The sequence below is a fragment of the Schistocerca gregaria genome, chromosome 2, assembly GCF_023897955.1.
Source record: "Schistocerca gregaria isolate iqSchGreg1 chromosome 2, iqSchGreg1.2, whole genome shotgun sequence".
NCBI lineage: Eukaryota > Metazoa > Arthropoda > Insecta > Orthoptera > Acrididae > Schistocerca > Schistocerca gregaria.
Genome location: NC_064921.1, coordinates 385,001,865 through 385,024,207, shown reverse-complemented (window position 1 = coordinate 385,024,207; position 22,343 = coordinate 385,001,865). Strand labels below are relative to the sequence as shown.

The 22,343-nt window shown below is 44.3% G+C and overlaps 1 protein-coding gene across 1 annotated transcript in view; it reads left to right on the top strand.

The window, feature by feature from the left end:
• Positions 1-1,113: 1,113 nt before the first annotated feature.
• The window catches only part of LOC126335792 (outer dynein arm-docking complex subunit 4-like), a 71,021-nt gene continuing 49,791 nt past the window's right edge, over positions 1,114-22,343 (top strand). Inside the window, exons 1-2 of the mRNA XM_049999256.1 lie at positions 1,114-1,395; positions 1,477-1,824. Of these exons, the coding sequence (XP_049855213.1) occupies positions 1,114-1,395; positions 1,477-1,824 (630 nt within the window). The remainder of the gene's footprint in view (positions 1,396-1,476; positions 1,825-22,343) is intronic.

The window sequence follows — 22,343 nt, the reverse complement described above, 5'->3', positions numbered from 1 at the left end:
CCTTGTGAGTAAGAGAACTGTAAGACGAACGCACCACTTTCCACTTACTGGGACTGTGCGAATCAAAACTAGAAGCACATTTGTTGCAAATGCCTTTTTTTCGTCCAAATATTACTGTGTCATTCGGTCTTTAACATAATTGGTGTGGACTATTAACGGCAAGCATATAAATAAACCGATGCAAATTCTATGTGAAGGCCGTCAAGCTTCACGACTATACGAAACATTTTTAGTATCGCTGAGAAAACTGCTCCAATAATTTGCATTTATTGTCAAGTATCGTTAAAATTGTATTTTCGAAACGGTAGAAGTGTTAGAAAAATGCTATAATAAAAGGTTCTTAGCTTAAACGAGGGTAGAGATGTGCGCTGACAAAAATTGACATTGTCCGAAATGTCTTATAAATTTGGAAAGTACTGTTGGCACACTAGGGCTAGGGAGATGAAAATATTAGACCTCACGAGAGAATGTTCGGAAGAATGACAGTTAAAAACGGCATTTTTTTCTGTCCCATATAGGACACCAATTAGTTTCAATATATTCACCACTTGGATGCAATAAGAGAAATGCATTTACACTCGTAACACACATAAATTGTACACGACTTTGAAGTAAAACTTTGCACCAGATGCCAGCTTACTTTACGAAGCTGTTCGCGTAATTTCCGTGTGATCTGGCTACGCAAACACATTTTCAAATAGCCGACAGAAGAGGTATTTTATGAAAAGGTGTCAACTACAAGGTGATGAAAATGAGGTACTATTTCATATACGACTCGCATGAAGTGGCGTAAGGAAGTATTGATTTATACAAGTATGACGATCTCGCTTTGCAGTCTTGTCGTAGGTGCCTAAGCACTCATTGAGTAATTTGTATATATATCGAGCTAGCCTGGAGAGACATTGTAACTCGCACATTCTTACATATACCACGAGTGACCATATTGCGCTCTGAACTGCTATGTACTTCTGAGACCGAATAGATTGCCTGAGAGACAGAAATTACCGTTGCCGTTGATCGAGAACCGGCAAAGCACAGAATTAGTCAAGGAAGGGCGCTTCCGTGGCGACTTCATTGCTTACTGAACCTCGAGGGGCTAGGGAGAGTGTGGCTATGGGGGAGCCCGCCACCGCCGTGAGCCAGCTGCTGGGAGCGACCCGCGAGGCGCAGCTGCTGCAGAGCTTCTTAGGGGTCAGCCTGGCAGCCGACGCCAACGAGGCTGCCGTCGGCGTCGACAAGAAGAGGGCTGTCAGCTTCAAGAGGGCGGCCGCCGCCGCGGTGGCGGTGTCGGCGCCGCCCCCGCCGCCTCCAGACGCATCGGCACCTCCGATACCCGCCGCTGCGGCGGACCAGTCCACAGAAGACCAGGTGGAGGAGGAGGAGGCGGAGGAGGAGGTGGAACGGCCGAGGGCCCGCCGGCCCGCCCGTCGCAGGCCGGGGGCCGTCCTCCGTCGGCCGCCCCCGCCGCCCCCTCAGCAGCAGGAGCAGGCGTCGTCCCGCAAGGTGCTGAGCCCGTTCGCGCAGATCCTGCGCGAGATCAAGCTGCGCACGCTGCACCAGCAGCAGTCGCGGCCCCGCCAGCGGAGGACGCGCGCCGCGCCCTACGAGGAGCTGTACACCGACAAGGACCGCGCCGCCGCCGTCAGCATCGGCTCCGACGACATCAAGGCGTCGCTCAAGGAGAAGAAGAGCAAGGAGCGCGCCGGCGACGCCGCCGCAGCCGCCGCCGGGGGCGTGTCGGCCGACCCGGGCGCCCTGCTGGCGCTGGCCGGCCGCGAGATGAGGGCCGGCAGCCCGCGCGTCGCGCTGCGCTTCGTCCACAAGGTGCCCGCCTCGCCTCACCTCACCTCACCTCGCCTCACTCCTCACATCACCTCACCGGGATCTCAGAAACTGTGATAGAATAATATTTTGAAGAATCAGCCTCAGTTGCGAAAATTTTCTGGTCTTCACCAGGTTTCGGCTACATTAATCTAGCCTTCTTCAGAAGGCACAGTCAATTCGATATGGTACCATGGTACTATAAGTTTTAATTTTAATGTTGACTGTGCCTCACTCTAGCATATTATAGTAATTTTATGCTTGTGAAGAAGGCTAGATTAATGTAGCCGAAACCTGGCAAAGACCAGAAAATTTTGCGCAACTCAGGCTGATTATTCAAAATATTATTTCTGTCTTGCCATGTACCATGCACTCCACTCGAGGGTTCTCCAGAAAGCAACGCATCGCAATTTTTCTACAATTCTTTATTTAACATAATGAGAATTACACACACGGAGGAATGGTATTTCATCTACGCATCCTATTTTTCCACATAATCTCCATCCCGTTATGACGTTTTCCAAGCCCGAAACAAGGGCGTGTATGCCCTGTAGGTACCAATTCTTGTCCTGGTGGCGGAGACAGTGCTTTCGTGTGAGAATCACCTCGTCATCGTCCTCAAAATGTCTTTCGCGAATGGCATCCTTTAGTGGCTCAAACAAGTGGAAGTCCGAGGGGACTAGGTCACAGCTGCATCAACCCTGTTTCGCGATGTGTTCAACAGTCCTCATACATGTATGGGGCCGAGAGTTATCTTGTTGTAGCAAAACACCTACTGAATGAGTTTTTCACTCTGCGGCGGAATGTGCGCTGATATGAAACTTCCTGGCAGATTAAAACTGTGTGCCGGACCGAGACTCGAACTCGGGACCTTTGCTTTTGGCGGGAAAGTGCTCTACTATCTGAGAAGAGCTTCTGTAAAGTTTGGAAGGTAGGAGGCGAAGTACTGGCAGAAGTAGAACTGTGAGGACGCGGCGTGAGTCGTGCTTGGGTAGCTCACATTGTAGAGCACATGCCCGCGAAAGGCAAAGGTCCCGAGTTCGAGTCTCGGTTGGGCACACAGTTTTAATCTGCCAGGAAGTTTCAAAACATCTCTTGGTTTTCTGTGGCGTCGAAGTCCTCAGAAGCGCATCTTGAATTTTGTTAACGTGTTGACATATGCTTCGGAATTAATGGTACCGTCTCTTGGTATCACATTAATGAGAGTCGCACCTCCACTGTCCCAGTACACGATGATAATGACCTTACCGGCGGAATCAGTTTCTTCGAAGTCTTTATTCCGTAAGGGGTGGGAATGGCGCCATTCCATGGACTGTCGTTTTGTTTGGGGCTCAAAACGGTGACCCTAGGTTTTATCACCAGTCACTATTCGGGACAAGAAGGCCTCCCCCTCAGCCTACAACAAATCACGACAGATGTTTTTTTTTTCTGTGCGAATTGTGATACAGTGTTAGACACCACGGGCCCCACCTTGCACACACTATTGAATATCCAAGAGTGCGGATAATTGCATAAACAGTTCCTATGCTTATTGATAGGTGCAACGCCAACTGCCGAGTCCTATTGCGTCTGTCCCCGCGAATGGCAACGTCAGGTCGCTGCAACAGGTCAGGTGTGACAGCAGTGGATGATTTTCCAGACCGCTGCAAATCGTGGAACTCCATCGAAACGTCTTCTGATGACCTCACTCTCACTGCCCAGTGGCTAACTGTACTTCTGTCGACAATAGATGTTCCACAGACTTTAGACGAGCCTTTGTGAATACTCCCCACAGTTTGTCTCTCTACAGTGAGAAGGAAAATGACGGCACGTTGCTTATAACGTACATCATCTACAGAAGCAATTTTGAAACTGTCCAGTAGCTTCCATATCTGTTGGAAGTGACGGAAACCTGGTGCACTCACCCAGGAGACTTCAAATAATACGTATGTGAGGTTCCACATTCCTAACATTGTTTTCGGCTGAAACAAAAAAAATTGGTGCAATACTTTCTGGGCAACCCTCGTATTTTCTTCACATCGTGAATGATAAATCCGCTATAGTTGTAAACAATCCTGTTGCAAGTCATGTGTCCCATCTTCAGGTGCATATTAAAATGGAGTTCACAAAAGATACATAACTAAGGTTAAAACAGGTTAAAATACGTTAAAATAGTGCATCCATATGACATGACATGCGACGGGATATCCTCTTCAATCCTAGGTCTGCCAGACGCCTCTCACAGAGGAGGGCAATGCTCCGAGCTCAGCGGCGCGTCACATGTGGATCCGCATGAAGTCAGATTTGGGTCGTGCTTGCTACGTGTCTGATGGGTGTCAATGCAGCACTGTGTCCGAAAGGCTATCTATCTGTCTTCATGCAGATCCGTAAGTGGCGCATCCCTAAGTACAGACCGTTGTTCTCATCTGCAACGGGCTTTCTGGTTGGCCTAGGTTTAAATAGGATATCCTCTTGTTTGCCATGTACCAGAGATGCATTTTTAATCATATTTTAACCTATTTCAATCTCAGTTAAAATATGTTAAAGTAGTTCATCCCTGGTATATGGCATGGAGCAGGACATTCTCTTCAATCCTAGGTCTGTCAGAAAGTCTCTCACAGAGGAAGACAACAGTCCAAACTTAGATTCACGCGACACATGGAGCCAAATGAAGACAGCTTTGGTTTGTGCTTCATATGGATCTGATCGGTGACTATGCAGCCCTCGGTGCGAAAGGCCGCCTGTATGTCTGCATGCAAATCCGAGTGTAGCTCGCCCCTAAGCCGTGACTGTTGTCCTCCTGTGCGAGAGACTTTCTGACAGACTTAGGACTGACGAGGATATCTCATTGCACGCCATGTGGCAGAGGCGCTTTGTTTTAACATATTTTAAACTATTTTATCCTTAGTTGTGCATCCTTTGCGGACTCACATTTCAATATGCTCCTGAGCATGGGACACATTTTCTGAAACTGGGTCCTGCTTTCCTTTTTAGAAATAAATACCTTTTACAAATGTAGCTGATTTTATTGTTGGTGGTGGATAACAGTTGTGGATGTCCCGTGAAGAGACGATCTGCTCATGCAGCTTAACGCATAGCGCACTAGCTAGTAAGAGAAGGAAGGTGAGCCAGATCTGGACCGAATCTGCAATGTGGGTTGAAGCTCTTTGATTCTGTCTACTCACCAGCGTAAGTGTGGCTACTAAGTCTTCCACGACAGAGTCGTCGGATAAAAAGTTCTCGATTGACTTACTGCTCCAAATTTGGGTAAAATCCCAAACTTCCGTGACTGCCTCCATCATCGTCGTCAGAAGCTAAGTCTGATGTCTTGAAACTGGTGACAGTCCCATATCTATGCCCAAAGAACGGCATCTCACAGTTTTTTTCTGTTTTGTTTCTTTATCATTATTTCAGCTCATCTCAAAGGGTGGGCTGGCAGAGTATAAGACCTCTCTTCTTAGGGCGTGGAAATTATTTCATTGGTGACAAATGAAAATGCATGCTCGGTCAGGATTCGGACATGGAATTTCCGCTTTGCGTGAGCGGTCTCCTTAACTGCTTTGCCCATCTGAGCGCACTTCACATTCAACCTTAATTTCCAAATTGTCACACATTACTTCCGTAGGAGCCCCTGTCCATTTACCTCATTGAATTGCATCATCTTGCTTGATTCCGTCAGGAGGTTGGACCTAGGGTGCATTCACACTGAAAATAACATGAAATGCTGTCAAGATTTAAATATTACTATTACGTGTATGGTGTCTGTTCTTTCAGACAGCATAGTGTAATAGTAACATGTGAGCTTTGACGACATTTCTTGATGTTATGTCTGACCTCTTGGAGGAATCATTCAAGACGCTGCGAGCAATACGAAAAATGGACAGGACATACTTGGGAAGTATTGTGTGGCAAGTTAGAAATCTGTGTTGGATGTGAACCGTGTTCATATAGCTGAAATGCTTTAGGCAACTGCTCGTGTGTAGTGGGAAATCCAGGTTCGAGTCGCGATGCGGCACGAATTTTCGTTAGTAGCCATTAAGCTATTCTAACGTCATAATGCAGTTCACGTCCGTATTTCTCTTTCATCATGTAAATATACAGCAACAGAATCATGACAGTATCGTGCCTGTTCTTCTGGGTGTCCAAAAGAACAGACACCGCACATATAACAGAAGATAGTATTGACTATTTTTACACAAAACAGATGACAATGAATGAGGATTTTAAATACTTCATAGCTGATATTATAGTTAAAATATTATTACTGATGAGTAAGTGAACAATGCTATGGTGTAATAGTGATGTTGGTGATGCATGTAAATTTTTATCATCGTTAAAGGAGGTGTATCACTATGGGCTATAACGAATGGCAGGTAACGACTAATGGAGCGAGGAGGAGAAAGGCCATGGGAGAAAGACGGGTGGTGTGAGGTGGAGCGTTGTGCCTGTGGTTGGAAAGAGGGGTATTTACCGGGACGGATTTCGTCATTGGGTAGTGGGAGTTGCTATAAAATCTGGAGGAAGAGGATGAATAAGGCACGACAGTGCATGGGAGGTGGAATATGGATGTAGTGTTGCAGCAGGGCACCTGGATTGGCAATAAGTGGCTGAGATTTTGGCCGCAGGAACTGGGATTTTGCGATTCATGTATTCGATTCAGAGATGCTCTGTGAAGCGAAGAAGTTGTGGAAAGCGGATGAGTTGGTTCAGGTTGCATGTTGGAGAAGGTAGGTGGATAAGGAAGGCGAGGCAGAATGCATGTCCTTCCAGGGTGTCAAGTAAGTAGTAGTAGAATTTAGGGGAGCAGAGATTCTGGCAACATTGGCGTAGGTGAGGACGAGGGATTTATAATTGAGGATAATAGTAGAAAGACGTAGACCCACGTGTGGCCTGTTAGTAGTTCAGTAGAATTAGTCTCTTTGGGCTTTGTGTTGGATGGGAAGGACGTGAGCATTCCCTGTTCGTTGTCTGGCGTAGATTAGTCCCACATACTTTACTGCGTTAGAGATATGGGTTGGTTTGAGATGGAGTGACGGAAATCTGGATGACAGAAATACGGAGTGCTACTACCAATGGTGATGGATTGCCTATTCTGTGGATTGACTTGAAGTTTCCACGTATTACTCCACTAAACAGTGAGACTGAAGTGGCGTTGGAGGGTATCGTGGGAGAGTTGGTGCAGTGAGTGGTCAGGTAGGCTGTGCCTTCAGCATATTGCATGAGGTCGATGGTAAGGTTTGTGAATGTCTGCAGTGTACAGGGTGTAATGGAGGGGGACAAAACAGAGCCTTGAGGCATACAATACGTTCAGTGTGGCGCAATATATGGGAGCAGGTGTTGTTGACTGATGTATGTAGGACGGAGGTGAAGGAGGGGTTATATAAGGATGACATAGTTAATTGGGAGTTTGTAGCTTGAAAGGTCGAGATTGCTGTGATTGTTCATGTTCTGTTTATTTAGTTCATGTGAGATAAGGTGGGTGAGGTAAATAAGGTGGTCGTCGATGGAATAGTAGGAACGGAAACCACATTGGGTGTTGGGATGGAAAGGTGAGCTGTAAGGTGCTGGTTTGGGTAAGGACAGTTTCAAAGATCCGGCTGAAAAATGACTCAAGCTAAAAGGTCGATAGGACAAAGTTTGTGGGGGTGGTTTGTTGCGTTTCAGGAAGATCATGGCTTTGTGTTTCCTGCTGCTCTGGGTAATAACCTGTACAGAGAATGGTATTGTAAAGGATGGGAAGGTGTTGTGTACATAGTTCCGTGTAGTCAGCGCGTACACAACTTTCCCAATAGAGCGCGCCCCGCTAAGCAGAACGGCGCAGGCGCAGCGCTCGTCCGTCTCCGTACTACGAGATGGCATTGTCTAAGAGACGGGCCAAATTCTGCTTCCGCCGATCCACGTATTAATATGTAACGCAGCCAATGAGATTGCTGCTAACGTAGAACCTTTTCTCCTCGCGGATCACACTCGCGCAGTGATACCTGAACGCGCGAGGTATTATAACGAGTGTACAGACCTCCCATTAGTCAGTCTGCATTTGTCTGCACCAGTCTGCATCAGTCTGCATTAGTCTATAGCCAAGTTTCAGTCTGCGCCTAATAAGATTATCAAATTCCTGTACACAGCCATGAAGATAAATCAATAGACACTTTGTCAAGTATCAGAGATATGTGAGAATAAGATTAACGTACCAAGACCAAAGGAACTTCAGATGGTCAATTGTAAATAGCATCCAGAACCAAGTTAAGTTATTTTTATGATTGTTATTATTTTAATAAATGTGTGTGAAAATTTATCAAGTTCTGTTTAAAGCTGGTCACCGTCAATCTGCTACTCTAAGCATGCAAGTGGCATTTCTATCGTCTGACCTAACGGCAGAAGATAAACACACCACGATAAGACCACAAGACATATTGCTGACACTCGCCTACTTCGCTAGAGCGACAAGTCAAATAATCTGATGGTGAGTGTACCGAAGGCCGTACAGTACACACCACCACAGAAGGCTTTCATGACAGACTCTAGGACATTCCTTTAGGAGGCAATAGGTAATTGTATCGTGATCAGCTGCAGTGTTTCGCTTTATAGCGAGTGTTTGTGTAATGTCTTTTCAGCTGTTATTGGCGTATGTAGTCCTGTTCATGAACAGCTGTGTACGAACTGGATGGGATGGGATAACTATGTCTGTACATTCAGGCACACAGGGATTCATTAAGTAACCAAAGATGGGATCCTTTGGGATGATGAGTATATCTACCTGATAGGTTACAAAGTGGTTTGCTTTGGTGAGTATTTTAGGAATTGGTTCTGTTTTTTGTGGGACGTAATACACGGAAATGGCGTATTTTCCAGAGAGCCTATGGAATGCTTTTCAGTACTTTGTAGTTTATGAGTATTTTATTTGCTCTGGTACATATCATGTGTCAGTTCCTACGTCGTTTAGCTTGTAAGAGCAAACATGTCACTGGAGCTGTCGGTGGCGTGTGAACATGTCCCGGTCTTGAGCACTTAGGAATTCTCTGTAGACATGATGGGATTCTTGGAGCGAGGCAAGAGAACGTGGAGGGGAGTTTCACAGTAAAGCGGATAGATCGGAGTTGGGTGTGAATGAAAATTGCATCTGAGATGGTGTGTTGTAGGAAATCAGCCTCATGCTTTATGTCATTAGGAGTTTGAAGGTTGGTGGCTTTCGAAGAGGGTATGGATATGGGCACTGTATGCATTCCAGTCTGCTCAGGAATAATCGTGGATTTGTCAGGGTGAAGAATTACTTCTATACATTTATTTATTTAAAGTGGTAAGATAAAGGCTTTTGCATCTTGCCCACGCGTTGCTTATAGTGTGCCTAAAGGATGCTGCGTTCTCGGAATGCTATAAAACATTTCTAGCAAATAAAATTAGTAGTTTTATTTCTATAGAGCAGAATGACAATATTTAACTTTGGAGTTACATTGGCGTCGGAATTAACATTCAGACAATAACAGCCTTCGCTATAGGCAAAGTCCAAGTAAGCACTTGATAAGGATCACTACCAACAGTTTGTACAGTGAACCGATCTGAGCTACTAATGTGCGGCCGAGGCTGGCAGGTGCGCCGCTTATACACGGTGTTACAAAAAGGTACGGCCAAACTTTCAGGAAACATTCCTCACTCACAAATAAAGAAAAGATGTTATGTGGACATGTTTCCGTAAACGCTTAATTTCCATGGTAAAGCTCATTTTAGTTTCGTCAGTATGTACTGTACTTCCTCGATTCACAACCAGTTGGCCCAATTGAAGGAAGGTAATGTTGACTTCGGCGCTTGTGTTGACATGCGACTCATTACTCTACAGCACTAGCATCAAGCACATCAGTACGTAGCATCAACAGGTTAGTGTTAATCAGGAACGTGGTTTTGCAGTCAGAGCAGTGTTTACAAATGCGGAGTTGGCAGATGCCCATTTGATGTACGGATTAGCACGGGGCAATAGCCGTGGCGCGGTACGTTTGTATCGAGACGGATTTCCAGAACAACGGTGTCCCGACAGGTAGACGTTCGAAGCAATTGATCGGCATCTTAGGGAGCACAGAACATTCCAGCCTATGACTCGCGAGTGGGGAAGACCTAGAACGACGAGGACACCTGCAATGGACGAGGCAGTTCTTCGTGCAGTTGACGATAACCCTAATGTCAGCGTCAGAGAAGTTGCTGCTGTACAAGGTAACGTTGACCACGTCGCTGTAAGGAGAGTGCTACGGGAGAACCAGTTGTTTCCGTACCATGTACAGCGTGTGCAGGCACTATCAGCAGCTGATTGGCCTCCATGAGTATACTTCTGCGAATGGTTAATCCAACAATGTGTCTGTCCTCAATTCAGTGCAAATGTTCTCTTTACGGATGAAGCTTCATTCCAACGTGATCAAATTGTAAATTTTCACAATCAACATGTGTAGGCTGACGAGAATCCGCACCCAGTTGTGCAATCACGTCATCAACGCAGATTTTCTGTGAACGTTTGGGCAGGCATTGTTGGTGATGTTTTCATTGGGCCCCATGTTCTTCCACCTACGCTCAATGGAGCACGCTATCATGATTTCATACGGGATACTCTACCTGTGCTGCTAGAACATGTGCCTTTACAAGTACGACACAACATGTGGTTCGTGCACGTTGGAGCTCCTGCACATTTCAGTCGAAGTGTTCGTACGCTTCTCAACAACAGATTCGGTGACCGATGGATTGGTAGAGGCGGACCAATTCCATGGCCTCCACGATTCCCTGACCTCAACCCTCTTGACTTTCATTTATGGGGGCATTTGAAAGCTCTTCTCTACGCAACCCCGGTACCAAATGTAGAGACTCTTCGTGCTCGTATTGTGGACGGCTGTGATACAATACGCCATTCTCCAGGGCTGCATCAGCGCATCAGGGATTCCATGCGACGGAGGGTGGATGCATGTATTCTCGCTAACGGATGACATTTTGAACATTTCCTGTAACAAAGTGTTTGAAGTCACGCTGGTATGTTCTGTTGCTGTGTGTTTCCATTCCATGATTAGTGTGGTTTGAAGAGAAGTAATAAAATGAGCTCTAACATGGAAAGTAAGCGTTTGCGGACACATGTCCACATAACATATTTTGTTTCTTTGTGTGTGAGGAATGTTTCCTGAAAGTTTGGCCGTAACTTTTTGTAACACCCTGTATTCACTTCTTGCAGAGGGCGCGCCTGTCATGGCGTGGTCTTGTCAGCGGGTTATTGGCTGACGTCGCCGCACCGCCGTCTCTGATCTTGCGTTCTTCCTCTTCGTTCCGGCGTTTGGGACTACGCCATAACAAGGCTCATCAGGCTCTCTCTTATATCTGACCAGGATTTCTGCATGTTTTATAGTACATGTATTTCTACTAACATGTTATCTTACATTTAGAAATTAAAAATTACAGTGGTACTGGTAAAAAAATAGACATATTTTATATTAATATATAACAGGCAAAGTAACATGAAGAAATAGAGAATGGAGCTTAACTGCGAGAAAATAAGAGCATTGTTATTAGCTGTGGTTAGGGTTTGGGTTGGTACACAGTAAGAGATCCGGGGAAGGACAGGTAGGTGATGAGTCCCAGTAAGAGCAAAGACTTCTACAGTGGCGTGCCTTAAAATGTTAGCGGAGGAACTCGGGATAGTATCGGAGTTAGTCCAGGTATGGACAGAGGTGTGGATTTTGTGGCCATTAGGGTCCTTGATAAACTAACGCTGTTTTTCTGCTGGTGTGCGGGAATACAGGTTAAAATAGGTAGTGATTATGTATATTATAAAGATTTGGTCTACGTGGGGTAGAAAACTGTAAGGGATAGGATGGATGCGGCGGATGTAGATAGTGGCAGAGAAAGATGGCGAATATGAGGTGTTCAGTTGGGTAATTTAGGAGTGGATGAGAGATGTAAAGTATATTTCCGAGAGGGTCAGAAGGCTACTCCGTCACGGGCAATGGGATTGAGACTATCAGAGCAACACATTCGGATGGTGTGGGTAAGAAGATGATTATAGGGTCAGAGGGAGCGGGTATCTGGTATAGGATATTGTATGTTTGTAGTATGTATACTACTCCATTTTCAGTCAAACAGGGAGGTGTTTCGAACCGATCAGAAATGAAATGGGCTTGATCTTCGAATTAGCCGTAGTATGCATCTCATTGGCTGGATTATGTCATAATGACATCACGGAAATGGGGCGTGTTGATATGGTACCATCTATGTCCATATATTGTGTTTACACTCTTCGTGCAACGTTACTTGCAGCACCGTCACTAGCCTCGGCCTCTAAATTACGAGAAGCCTTCCTCTGTGCTCTTTCTTTATCAAAAGCACTTTCGATACATTGCCAAGAGTATAGTGTTGCGTGACAACGAAAAAAGCTACAGTGGAAAAATTAACGTTTCGGTGACGGTTACAGTAGCCATCTTCTGGGTGTTCTGTTGTGCTTTTGCTATTTGCTTGTATTTGTGATAGCTGCTCGCTGTGCATGACGTTGCATCACAGTTTTAAAAGGCCGTTGTTACTGTTGGTCACTTGAGGCGGAAGGGGCGGGAGCATTATTATAATAGGCTGTTACGATAGCCGGAGAAGAGATCTGCTGTTATCTATGGCTTCTCGCTTTGTTTTGTGTGATTGGTGGTCGTCGGCTGGTGAGGCGTGGTCTCGAGTTTTCCTCCTGCTGGACGTAGGCCGAGGCAGTTACTCGCCGGTAGCGCTCGCGTTACGTGCTGTTGGTGCGGCCCGTTGGACTCTGAGGGTTGGCAGCCACGATGGGGACAGCTTGCATCCATCCTCTCTGTTCATTTTGTTATGGTATTTTGTTATTGCTATAGCGTCTGTGACCATGGCTGTTTGGATCGATTTATGGTTGCAGCCATTGACCATAAACGTTGTACGCAGCCTTTTCAGCTCTTGTATTATGTTTTGAGCATCACTTAGGCGCTGCGCACAGGTGGCCAAAGAACGTATAACTGAGTTGTTCTGAGCTGGGTGGTGGTTGGATTGGGCCTGCAGATACCCATATTTCATATTTAATTGGGTCATACCTATTCATCTTTAGAACTTTAATAGTACTGTCTTAATTACCCACATGGTGTTGTGGAGAGCGGCCTGTACAATAGGTGACCAGGTTCCGAGCTGATGGTATCACAGGGGTAAGCTTAAAGCTGAATTTGATTGCACTAGTTTAAGTGATAAGATTCCCTTCTTTACTCCCAAAATCTCTTCATTTCCTTGCTCAATTTCTCCTCTGTTCTTCAGCCTCTGTTGCTGTCATTTCCCGATTTGTCTGCAGACTGATGGTTCTGGACTAGTGGTGTGACTGCAGATACGTTCTGTGCAATGTAACCTATTTAGCAGTTTCCTGAAGGTCTTGTCCAGTTTCAATAAGACAATGGCTCTCAACTTTCATCTAGATGACAAGACCGAGAATTTTATTTTATTTTATTGTAACTTTGGAATTTACAAACTCCCCCTTTGATTCTCAGTTTAAAGTGATTTAGGATTATTTCTCCTGGGTAACTGATGTATTTAGCCAAACTCAGCAATAACAGGTTGTCCATCAATGTGCCCAGTAGTTTACTCCGTATAATGAGTATTAATATACGAGATTTGGAGAGATATTTTGGTGGCTGTAGTGTTATTGTTATTGATCTTTTTAATCTGCTCCCTGAAGGTATAGGCGAGCTACCTGGGTGCTTCTCAATGCTCTGCGCAATATTCAAGATTAGTGAGTGTCATTTAGGCGAAAAATGTCGTTATACGTTGACTGTAAATGATTAGGCCTTATCGTATTCATTTTTTTTTCGAACTCTCTCCTGGGCTCTTCTTTTTGTGCCCCAAGGTGACTTAACACTGTACAGAAGGGTGTTTTTCCATGCTTCTTCCAAAGAAGTGGAGTTACTGAGGAAGAGCTCCGCAGGTTCTCATTGATGAGCTGTCAACAGTGGGAAGGTTCTGATAGCTGGTAATCAACAACGGACCACCTGTGGTAGGTGAAACATTTTACCTAATAAGTCCATCATACTTTCATAAGTGAAAGTGACATTGATATTTGGCAATGCGATCCCGAGAAAGATCCTAGGAGAGGAGTCGCGACTTTTGTAGAACACGTTTATTAGGTGAGATATACCAAGTGTAAGAAAATTTTACCTTTAATGGCACTATCCACACAACTGTGTGTTTGCCTTTACATATGGGACAGTCAAATGGAAATGTGATAGAAAGAAAAGGTAAGTAAGCTCTTCATAATTAGTAAAGTAATCACCGCAACTGTTAATATATTTATGCCAATGTGAGCCAAGGTGGTCAATGCCCTCATAGAAAAATGTTGGCGATTGTCTATGGAACCATGATTGTATGCAAATCACGTGTCGAGAGACCAAGATTTATGAAGGATGTGTAGGGGCTTCCCAGCGAAACCTCTGCAGTGGATACACATGTTGCAAGGTTGTTTTGGTTACTTCGAGAATTTCTATTCAAGAAATTCAGGCCACTGAATTTGTGCTTTTTTTATATTCACCAAAAACAGCAACAAAAATGGCTACAATGAAATGACATAAATAAGGTGACAGATAATTGAGGTCATAAATTACAGCATTCAAAAAATTAGTCTTTAGCAGTAGCACAATTTAGCACCTTCACTGTCACCTTCAGCTGGTGGCAGTCCAGCAGCACATTTTCTTCTTCTGCAGCCGGTTCCTCATCATAATTTCCCAGACCCAAAGTAATCATTCAGTTAATCCTTGATGTGTGTTCCTTCCAGAGTAAATTACATGGACAGAAGAGAAGCCCCGAACAGCGACATCGCAAAATATTTCACTGCCTTGTTATTTTTGTCAGTTCCAGCCTTCTAAACGCATCTATGAGAAGTTCAAGATCTTCCTTTATATCAGACACCAGATGTTTGTCGCCATATTCTTGTATCTGCTGTACTACTGATTTATTGTTCATGTGTGAGTTGCAAGTGAGGTTAGGGTCGGGAACGTGACCCAACCCATTCCCTCTCTACTAGGAATCCAGTTCCTAACCTATACCCATTCGGTTGAAGACAATTCGGAGCATGTTACCATATTTCTTATTGTGATTCTGATATTTAAGTATTTTCTCGAACTCATTTTCCATATACATCTTGTATTCAATAAGTTCACCGCTCCCAATATTGTTAAAAACATAACTTGTATATTTGCCCATTAACCAAATCACTGCGTTATTTTTTGCCTGAGGGTCGTAACTTTCCTCTGGTCTGAAGAAAATGTTAGTCGGTACATTGTTTGCTGAAGTTCTTGTTATTTTAGCAATTTTCTCTCTGGTCCACCTCCAGTTGTTAATCCGACCCCACAAGTGTAACGATGAGGCACACTATCAACGAGGTTGCATTTGCTGCAGAGGTTAGTGTCACTTAAACCGATGGCAAAGAGACGCTCATTGGTGCTGATGATGTTATTGACTACCTTGTACCACGCTGATCTCACGTCAGACGAAAGAACATCACTACCGATGTTTTTCCAGACCACATTCCATGCTATTCCAGCATATTTGTTTTCTATGTTATTTTTCCTTTCATGTTTCCGTCTTTCAGATAAAATCGCCTTCACTATAACGTTTCTGGCGTTTAAAAGCTTTTTGCTGAGATAACTTAGTTCAAGATAATACTCCCTAATGTGTTTCAGCTTAAAACTTATTTTTTGTATGTTTATCGGCGGCTCTACACTTTCTGGCCTGACAGTATCGTATAGTTTTGCTGTAATGAACCCTGGATCATTACACATTATGCTCCATGTTCCTTTGACATACAATGCCATCGCTTTAGACTTGATATCGGGTAGACCCATTCCTCCATTGTTTGGATGCAAAACTGCTGTCTTCACCGGCACGATGTCCTCAGATGCACAGCGTCCATTCCAGCGGATCCGTACCTAAAGACTGGAAAGTTGCACTGGTCACACAATATTCAACAAACGTAGTAGGAGTAATCCACCAAATTACATGCCCATATCGTTAATGTCGAGATGCAGAAGCATTTTGCAACATATGTTGTGTTCAAACAGAATGAGTTACCTCGAAGAAAACGGTCTATTGACACACAGTCAACAAAAGTTTAGAAAACATCATTCCTGTGAAATACAACTAGCTCTTTATTCACATGAAGTGTTGAGTGCTATTGACTAGGGATTTTAGATCGATTCCGTATTTCTGGATTTCCGGAAGGCTATTGGCACTGTACCACACAAGCGGCTCATAGTGCAATTGCGTGCTTATGGAATATCGTCTCAGTTATGTGACTGGATTTGTGATTTCCTGTCAGAGAGGTCACAGTTCGTAGTAATTAACGGAAAGCCACCGACTAAAACAGAAGTGATTTCTGGTGTTCCCTAAGATAGTGTTATAGGCCCTTTGCTGTTCCTTATCTATATAAACGGTTTAAGAAGGGCATCCGGCCACACCCTTAAATCAGTCACACTAAATCAGCTCATTATCAGGCCGAGACAGTGTAGGTAGAAATTTTTCACAATACGAGACCAGTAACTGCCTTCTTGGTGTGCTCTCGCCCACTTATTTTCGAGTCAGAACTTTTGTACGTCTCTCACGGAATCTCGCCCTCAGCCAAATTATAAACCGAAATTTCTAGGTCAAAATTAAGAGCTTCTTGTCATAGAAGTTCATGTCAGATTCAATGAAGTTCTAGAATAATTAATTCGTAATAATGACGAATGAGCTCCATGGCTACGTATTATTACATTATTTGAGGAAATACAGTAATAATGAGAGTGCATGCTGTATTTTTTCAAATAATTATATATTTCATTTGTGGAACTAGGTACCCATCAATCTATAATTCTGCACTGTAGAAAATCTCGAATACCCTACAAACGGTGCAGTGCACTAAATCAACCGGGAAAATATCATAAATTCTAACAGCTCAGACTCGTTCTCAGACTGACATTGTTCGTTTTGTGGTTTATATCACCCACTGACAGTAACATCCCAAAATATGCTTATTTATTATCAGTTGATCGCTGATTTGTATTTCAAGTCGACAAGTTTCGGGCAATGTCGTCCACCTTCAAATCATATCAGGTAGTTACACAGTAACCTGTCTTGATTGCATAGTAACCTGCTGTAATGGAGCTGTCACTTAACTTTGAGATACTGATGGTTCAAAGAGGGAAACTTTCTCTGTAACTACGAGATGTGATCCGAAGACGGGTGCCATTAGCCAAAATCAGTCATTTTTAAATAAAAAACACCGACGAAGAGACAAAAATGCCTACTTTATGTAAATAAAAATCGCGCGTATCTCCCCGTGACAAATACGTCCAGTTGTGAAGTAGTTAAACTTGTGCACTCAACAAGTACTGCGATGTCAACTACGTATGTTAACGTATTATTTCTCCCTTTCATATTGGCTGTTTTTCCAATTTTGTGCATTACTCCGAAGACTACCTAAAGAATCGTGTTAATATCACCGAAACTAGAACGTCCACTTCAAAATTCTGTGGACGTGTTAAACTTCCAGGATATCTTCCTACGGTATTTCACTTTTTTTGCGTACTGTCTTTCCACACAGCACACACATCATTTCATTTAGTATCCAGTATTATCTCAAACAACCGACATCATTTTTCGCTTCTATGTAGCTCTGGTCATAAATCGAGCTCCTCGCCAGGCCCAAGGCATGATGTCTATCACCCTGTGCCTTGCGGTGTCATCCTGATGTGGTGTGGAGGGCCATGTGGTCAGCACACCGCTCTCCTGGCAGTTTTGCCGACTTGGTAGACGGTAGAACCGCTGCTGCTCGGTTAACTAGCTCCTCAGTTGGCACCAAGAGGCTGTGTGCGTCCCGTTCCAGTCCCACCACTAAGGAAAAATTCTTGAAAGTGCCGTGAGCTGAACTCAGGCCCTCCGCATGTTAGCCATCTACACTGACCGCTCAGCTACGGAGGCGGACTGGTCAGAGCACACCGGATGCATAAAAATGGAACAGTAATGGTCAAAGCACTCTTGCACGAAATACACCTCGTGCTATTTTGACTTCCGTGTCACCTATGGAAAAGGCCGCAGAGCGAGCGACGTCGAGTAGTTGTGGCACAGGATATGGGTTCAGGAAGAGCAGGGTTCAAAATCGCGACCGAATATCCAGGATCAGGTCTTTCGCGCCATTCACTAATTCCCAGCACGTGGTGCCAGGGTGGTTCAGCAAGCGATATCCTTCCCGGTCACTGACGAGTTCAGCTAGTTCTACTTGTAGTCAATTGGATGTTAAGTAGCGTTTTCGTAGCTTCCTTTCTCTGGAAAAGATGTGCTGGCGCGATTGAAAGATAATCTTCAGTTTAAACACATACGTAGCATGCCAGTCCACAGTCGAGTACTTGAGGGAACTACATCGGAGGGTGTTTGGAAGTTGAGCAACAGGGCACCGGCTAGAACTCTGCTTTCTACGGCTTCCTGTATCTCGTGAGATCCGTCAGACATTTACACCAGCAGCTAACGAACGGCATCACTCATGATGTACGTCAGCGTGTTGCTCGATCTTACCCGTCTTGCAGTTTTATTAACAGCGCACATAGCGAATCAAATGATTACCTGGTCACCCGATCAAGATAGCTGTTTGCATATCGAACGACTTGCAGAGTGAACAAAAAATATGATTTTCACTGTTGTAAATATTGACCGAATTTAAAAATCTTAAATTCTGTCACAAGTGACTCATTGAGAGGTTAATGTTACGTTAAAGATTTAATACAATAAGACTAGCAATAAAATTAGAAACTGTGTGTATGTCTCGAGGTAGGTAACTCTTGAAGCGCGTATCACTTGCAAGGAATCGCTTGAGTGCGAGGCTGCAAGTTCAGTCTTTAGTAAGGTTCTTTTGGCCCGCCCGCACGGCTTTGCCGAGTGGGAAGGAGCGCCTGGTCGCCAGCACGAATCCGCCCGGCGGACTTGTGTCGAGGCCGGCGAGCTGGCCAGTCTGTGGATGGTTTTTAGGCGGTTTTCCGTCTGCCTCGGCGAATGCGGGCTGGTTTCCCTTATTCCGCCTCACCTACACTATGTCGGCGACTGCTGCGCAAACAAATTCTCCACGTACGCGTACACCACTATTACTCTACCACGCAAACATAGGGGTTGTCTGGTGTGAGACGTTCCCTGGGGGGATCCACTGGGGGCCGAACCGCACAATAACCCTGAAAGAGTGGTTCGGTGTGGGGCGGTGGAGGGGTGAAGTGGACTGCGGTAGTCGTCGTGGAGTTGTGGACGACTGTGGCTGCGGCAGGGACAGAGCCTCTTCGTCGGTTCTAGGCTTCCGGTTAACGTACATTACAAACAAGGTTCATTTGAAAGTGTTGTGTTAACAGTTACAACAGGAAAAAGTATTAGCTGCTAATGAGCCACCACATGCATTAGGAGGACGACAGAAGAAGAGTGTGCGGGAGGTGTAGAGATAACATTCGATGGGATGTACGTATTACACTTCACAAAAAGGAAAGCATCGACACTAAAGAAATAGTCAGAATAAACCTTTAACTTGCACCACGAAAACTGTATGAAAAATATTACGCCACAGTGATCACAAAGGATCGCACAATCAAGATCGATGGCTAAGTAAAAACAATGCAGAACGTTCATCTAGGTATCCACTCTTAAAGGATGTTTGTAGAATCATATTGGATAATGCGGTGAAGTGAACTGCTTAAATGTGGTGGCATCAAACAAATTCAGTGGAGGTTATCGTGAAACTGGTTACCTTTTAAAGCGTATCAGCAGATAGTGTGATAATATGTTTTATAGACATGGAGAAAGCAAACATCCAGACGCTGAATTTGTGCAGTGGTTCCAGGTCTTATGAACTACGATGTCACACAGTTTTCAGGAGTATGATTTTTATGCGCAGACCAGGAATCAAGCAAAAGCAAGCTACTTTGACCAGCTGTTAGCCAATGCTAATACCACACTTATAGTTCTCTAATGCCCATTTTTCCACTCTCGCTTACTGTGACGTAAATATTACTGCAAGATCACGCATACGAGGAAGAATAGTATGGGACAGAACACCTCCTACGTCTCGCAGCACAATAATAGCTTTCCAGCCAATATATCATCCAGATTAAAAGTCGGCTTAATTGTATACGAAAGCTTTAAAACATTGATGTTAGTTGATCTTGATACAACTCTGTTGCTACCTCCAACTTCCAGGGTTCCTTTCATATGCATTTCCTCTTCAAATTCCGTTTCGTCGGAGTTAAAAAAAATTTCTTACTAAACGATGGGGTAAGTTTGCTTATCTCATCTACGAATTTCGGTCTGATTGCGCTGTTTGCTATGCATCGACAAATTGACGCTTAATTTGAAACTTCGTTATCGTGCGTTTTCCTGTTCTGTAGCGCAGTTGGAAGTTACGCAACCATCCACTGCTTCCCTTGAAATTATTTAATCTAAGGCTGGGGCAGTTTGATATGCATAACGCAGTAGGTCACTATCATACCCAGCCTGTCGATCGTATCGAGCATCCTTCAAACGCAGCAAATACCAGGTTTTGTAACAAGTGCGATTTGTCTTCCTTTGAACATCCGTAGTTGTTCTTATGCACTACACTGTCATATTGGTGCGCACTTATTCGAAATCTGTTCATAATTGGTTTTTACTATGCTGCGGATCATCTTCCATGCACGTAATTACGTTTAGTACCCACTCCTTGGACAACTTTTGTTCATTCACTGGAGGCGATATTTGTGGTTCCCTGATCGACAAGGATCGTGAACTACATCGCTTGACACTTGTTTCAGTATCATTTTCACTTGCTACGCACGTATCGCCATAATTGTACTGTCCGTATACATTGTCCACTGACTCACCTAGAGGAAACGTTAATATTTCATGTGCCACTTTTTTCTCACTTGCGACTAACTAAGCTTCGTAGCCTCATGTTGTGTTCACCATCGGGGACCTCCAGTCCCGCCCCCTGTTGCCATTAGCAGCCAATATTGCGATTGCATAGTAGACATTATGCGGGGCGTAGAATGCCTTAAACATCACTGGCCTTTTGCGACCGCGCACTCACGGGGTTCTTGTCTGAATACAATCATCCAATAATAGCGAATGAGAGTACTTAGCGACAACCAATAAGACTTACCCAGAATTTCAAATGTTTTCGAAACTTTCTTCTCGATGACACCTCCCAAAATTAATGAAAGGGAAAATGGTAATAAGATCGCTTACTACATTTTCACTGTTTAGCCAGTTATACTTAAGCGTTAAGCACGACGTATCAGTTCATTATTTCGTTGATACTAACTCCATTCGCATCACATTTTGCAAACAGTATCTATTTATGACACTGAATCTACCCGTAAAATTAAGTCATTTTGAGACACATAGTTTAGGAGATACGAAGCCATAAACACTGAAATACGCGAAAAACTAGCTTGTAATTAATCGGAGCGCAAATTGCTCAGAGTATTGTACTCCGGTGTTTGATAATGAGAGCACTTAACAACTTCCAACAAACTTTTTACATAAATTCAAACCTTTTCCTAACTTATTTCTCGCTTACAGACCACCAAAATAATTACGATTTTGCGTCTTCGACCATAAAGGTTCTACTTGCTTAACGTCAAATATTAAACCTAGTAACCCATTCGTAAGGTAATCACACAAATGGCTCTGTGCAGTATGGGATTTAACATCTGAGGTCATCAGCCCCTAGAACTTAGAACTACTTAAATCTAACTAACCTAAGGATATCACATACATCCATGCCCGAGGCAGGATTCGAACCTGCGACCGTAGCAGTCTCGCGGTTCCGGACCGGCCGGCGGTAATCAGACATTTGAAACTGTTTTGTACACGGAAGTTAGATTATTAAAAGTATCGGGGTGGGGGAGAGCTACTGGCTTCTGGTATTGTACAAACAACAATTCGCAGGTTACCGTAGTCCGATACAAGTCCCACAACATTTTTGGCTTTTTCAGTCGTTTGGGAGGCAGACTATCCTGCTTCAGATCGATACACGTACTCCTCTTTATCGTCTCTGAAAGTGTTTACCATGTTCGCGGAAACGTTCTATATGTTTATAATTCTAGGATCTTGTTCTACCTTCTTCCCGGCAGTCACAACAGTATGGTCAGGTTCAAATGCAAATGACATCCTACGCTCGACTGCCATTCTGACAGACAGTACAGTTTCTGACGACATGTACTCACATTTAAGGTCGACGTGTTCGACATGAAGGAGCAAGTGTAGGATTTTACGACCCCTCCACTTTGTGTATGCTTTTCTCTGAGGAAAAATTGTATTTACAAATTCTCCATCCTGTTCTCCGACACAGGTTTCAGCAACTGGAGATTTATGACTCGTTTAGTATGCAAACGACGACAAAAACACTTGTCTGGTAAACGTTTGTTTTCAGGTGTTTTGCTATGAGCTTTATCTACTTTGCGGGTGTTTACATCCCGCTATAGCGGCAGCTCACGCGAACCCTGAGAACGAAGCGGCGAGAAGGCCGGCGTAGCCGCGACCAGCACGAGCCACTC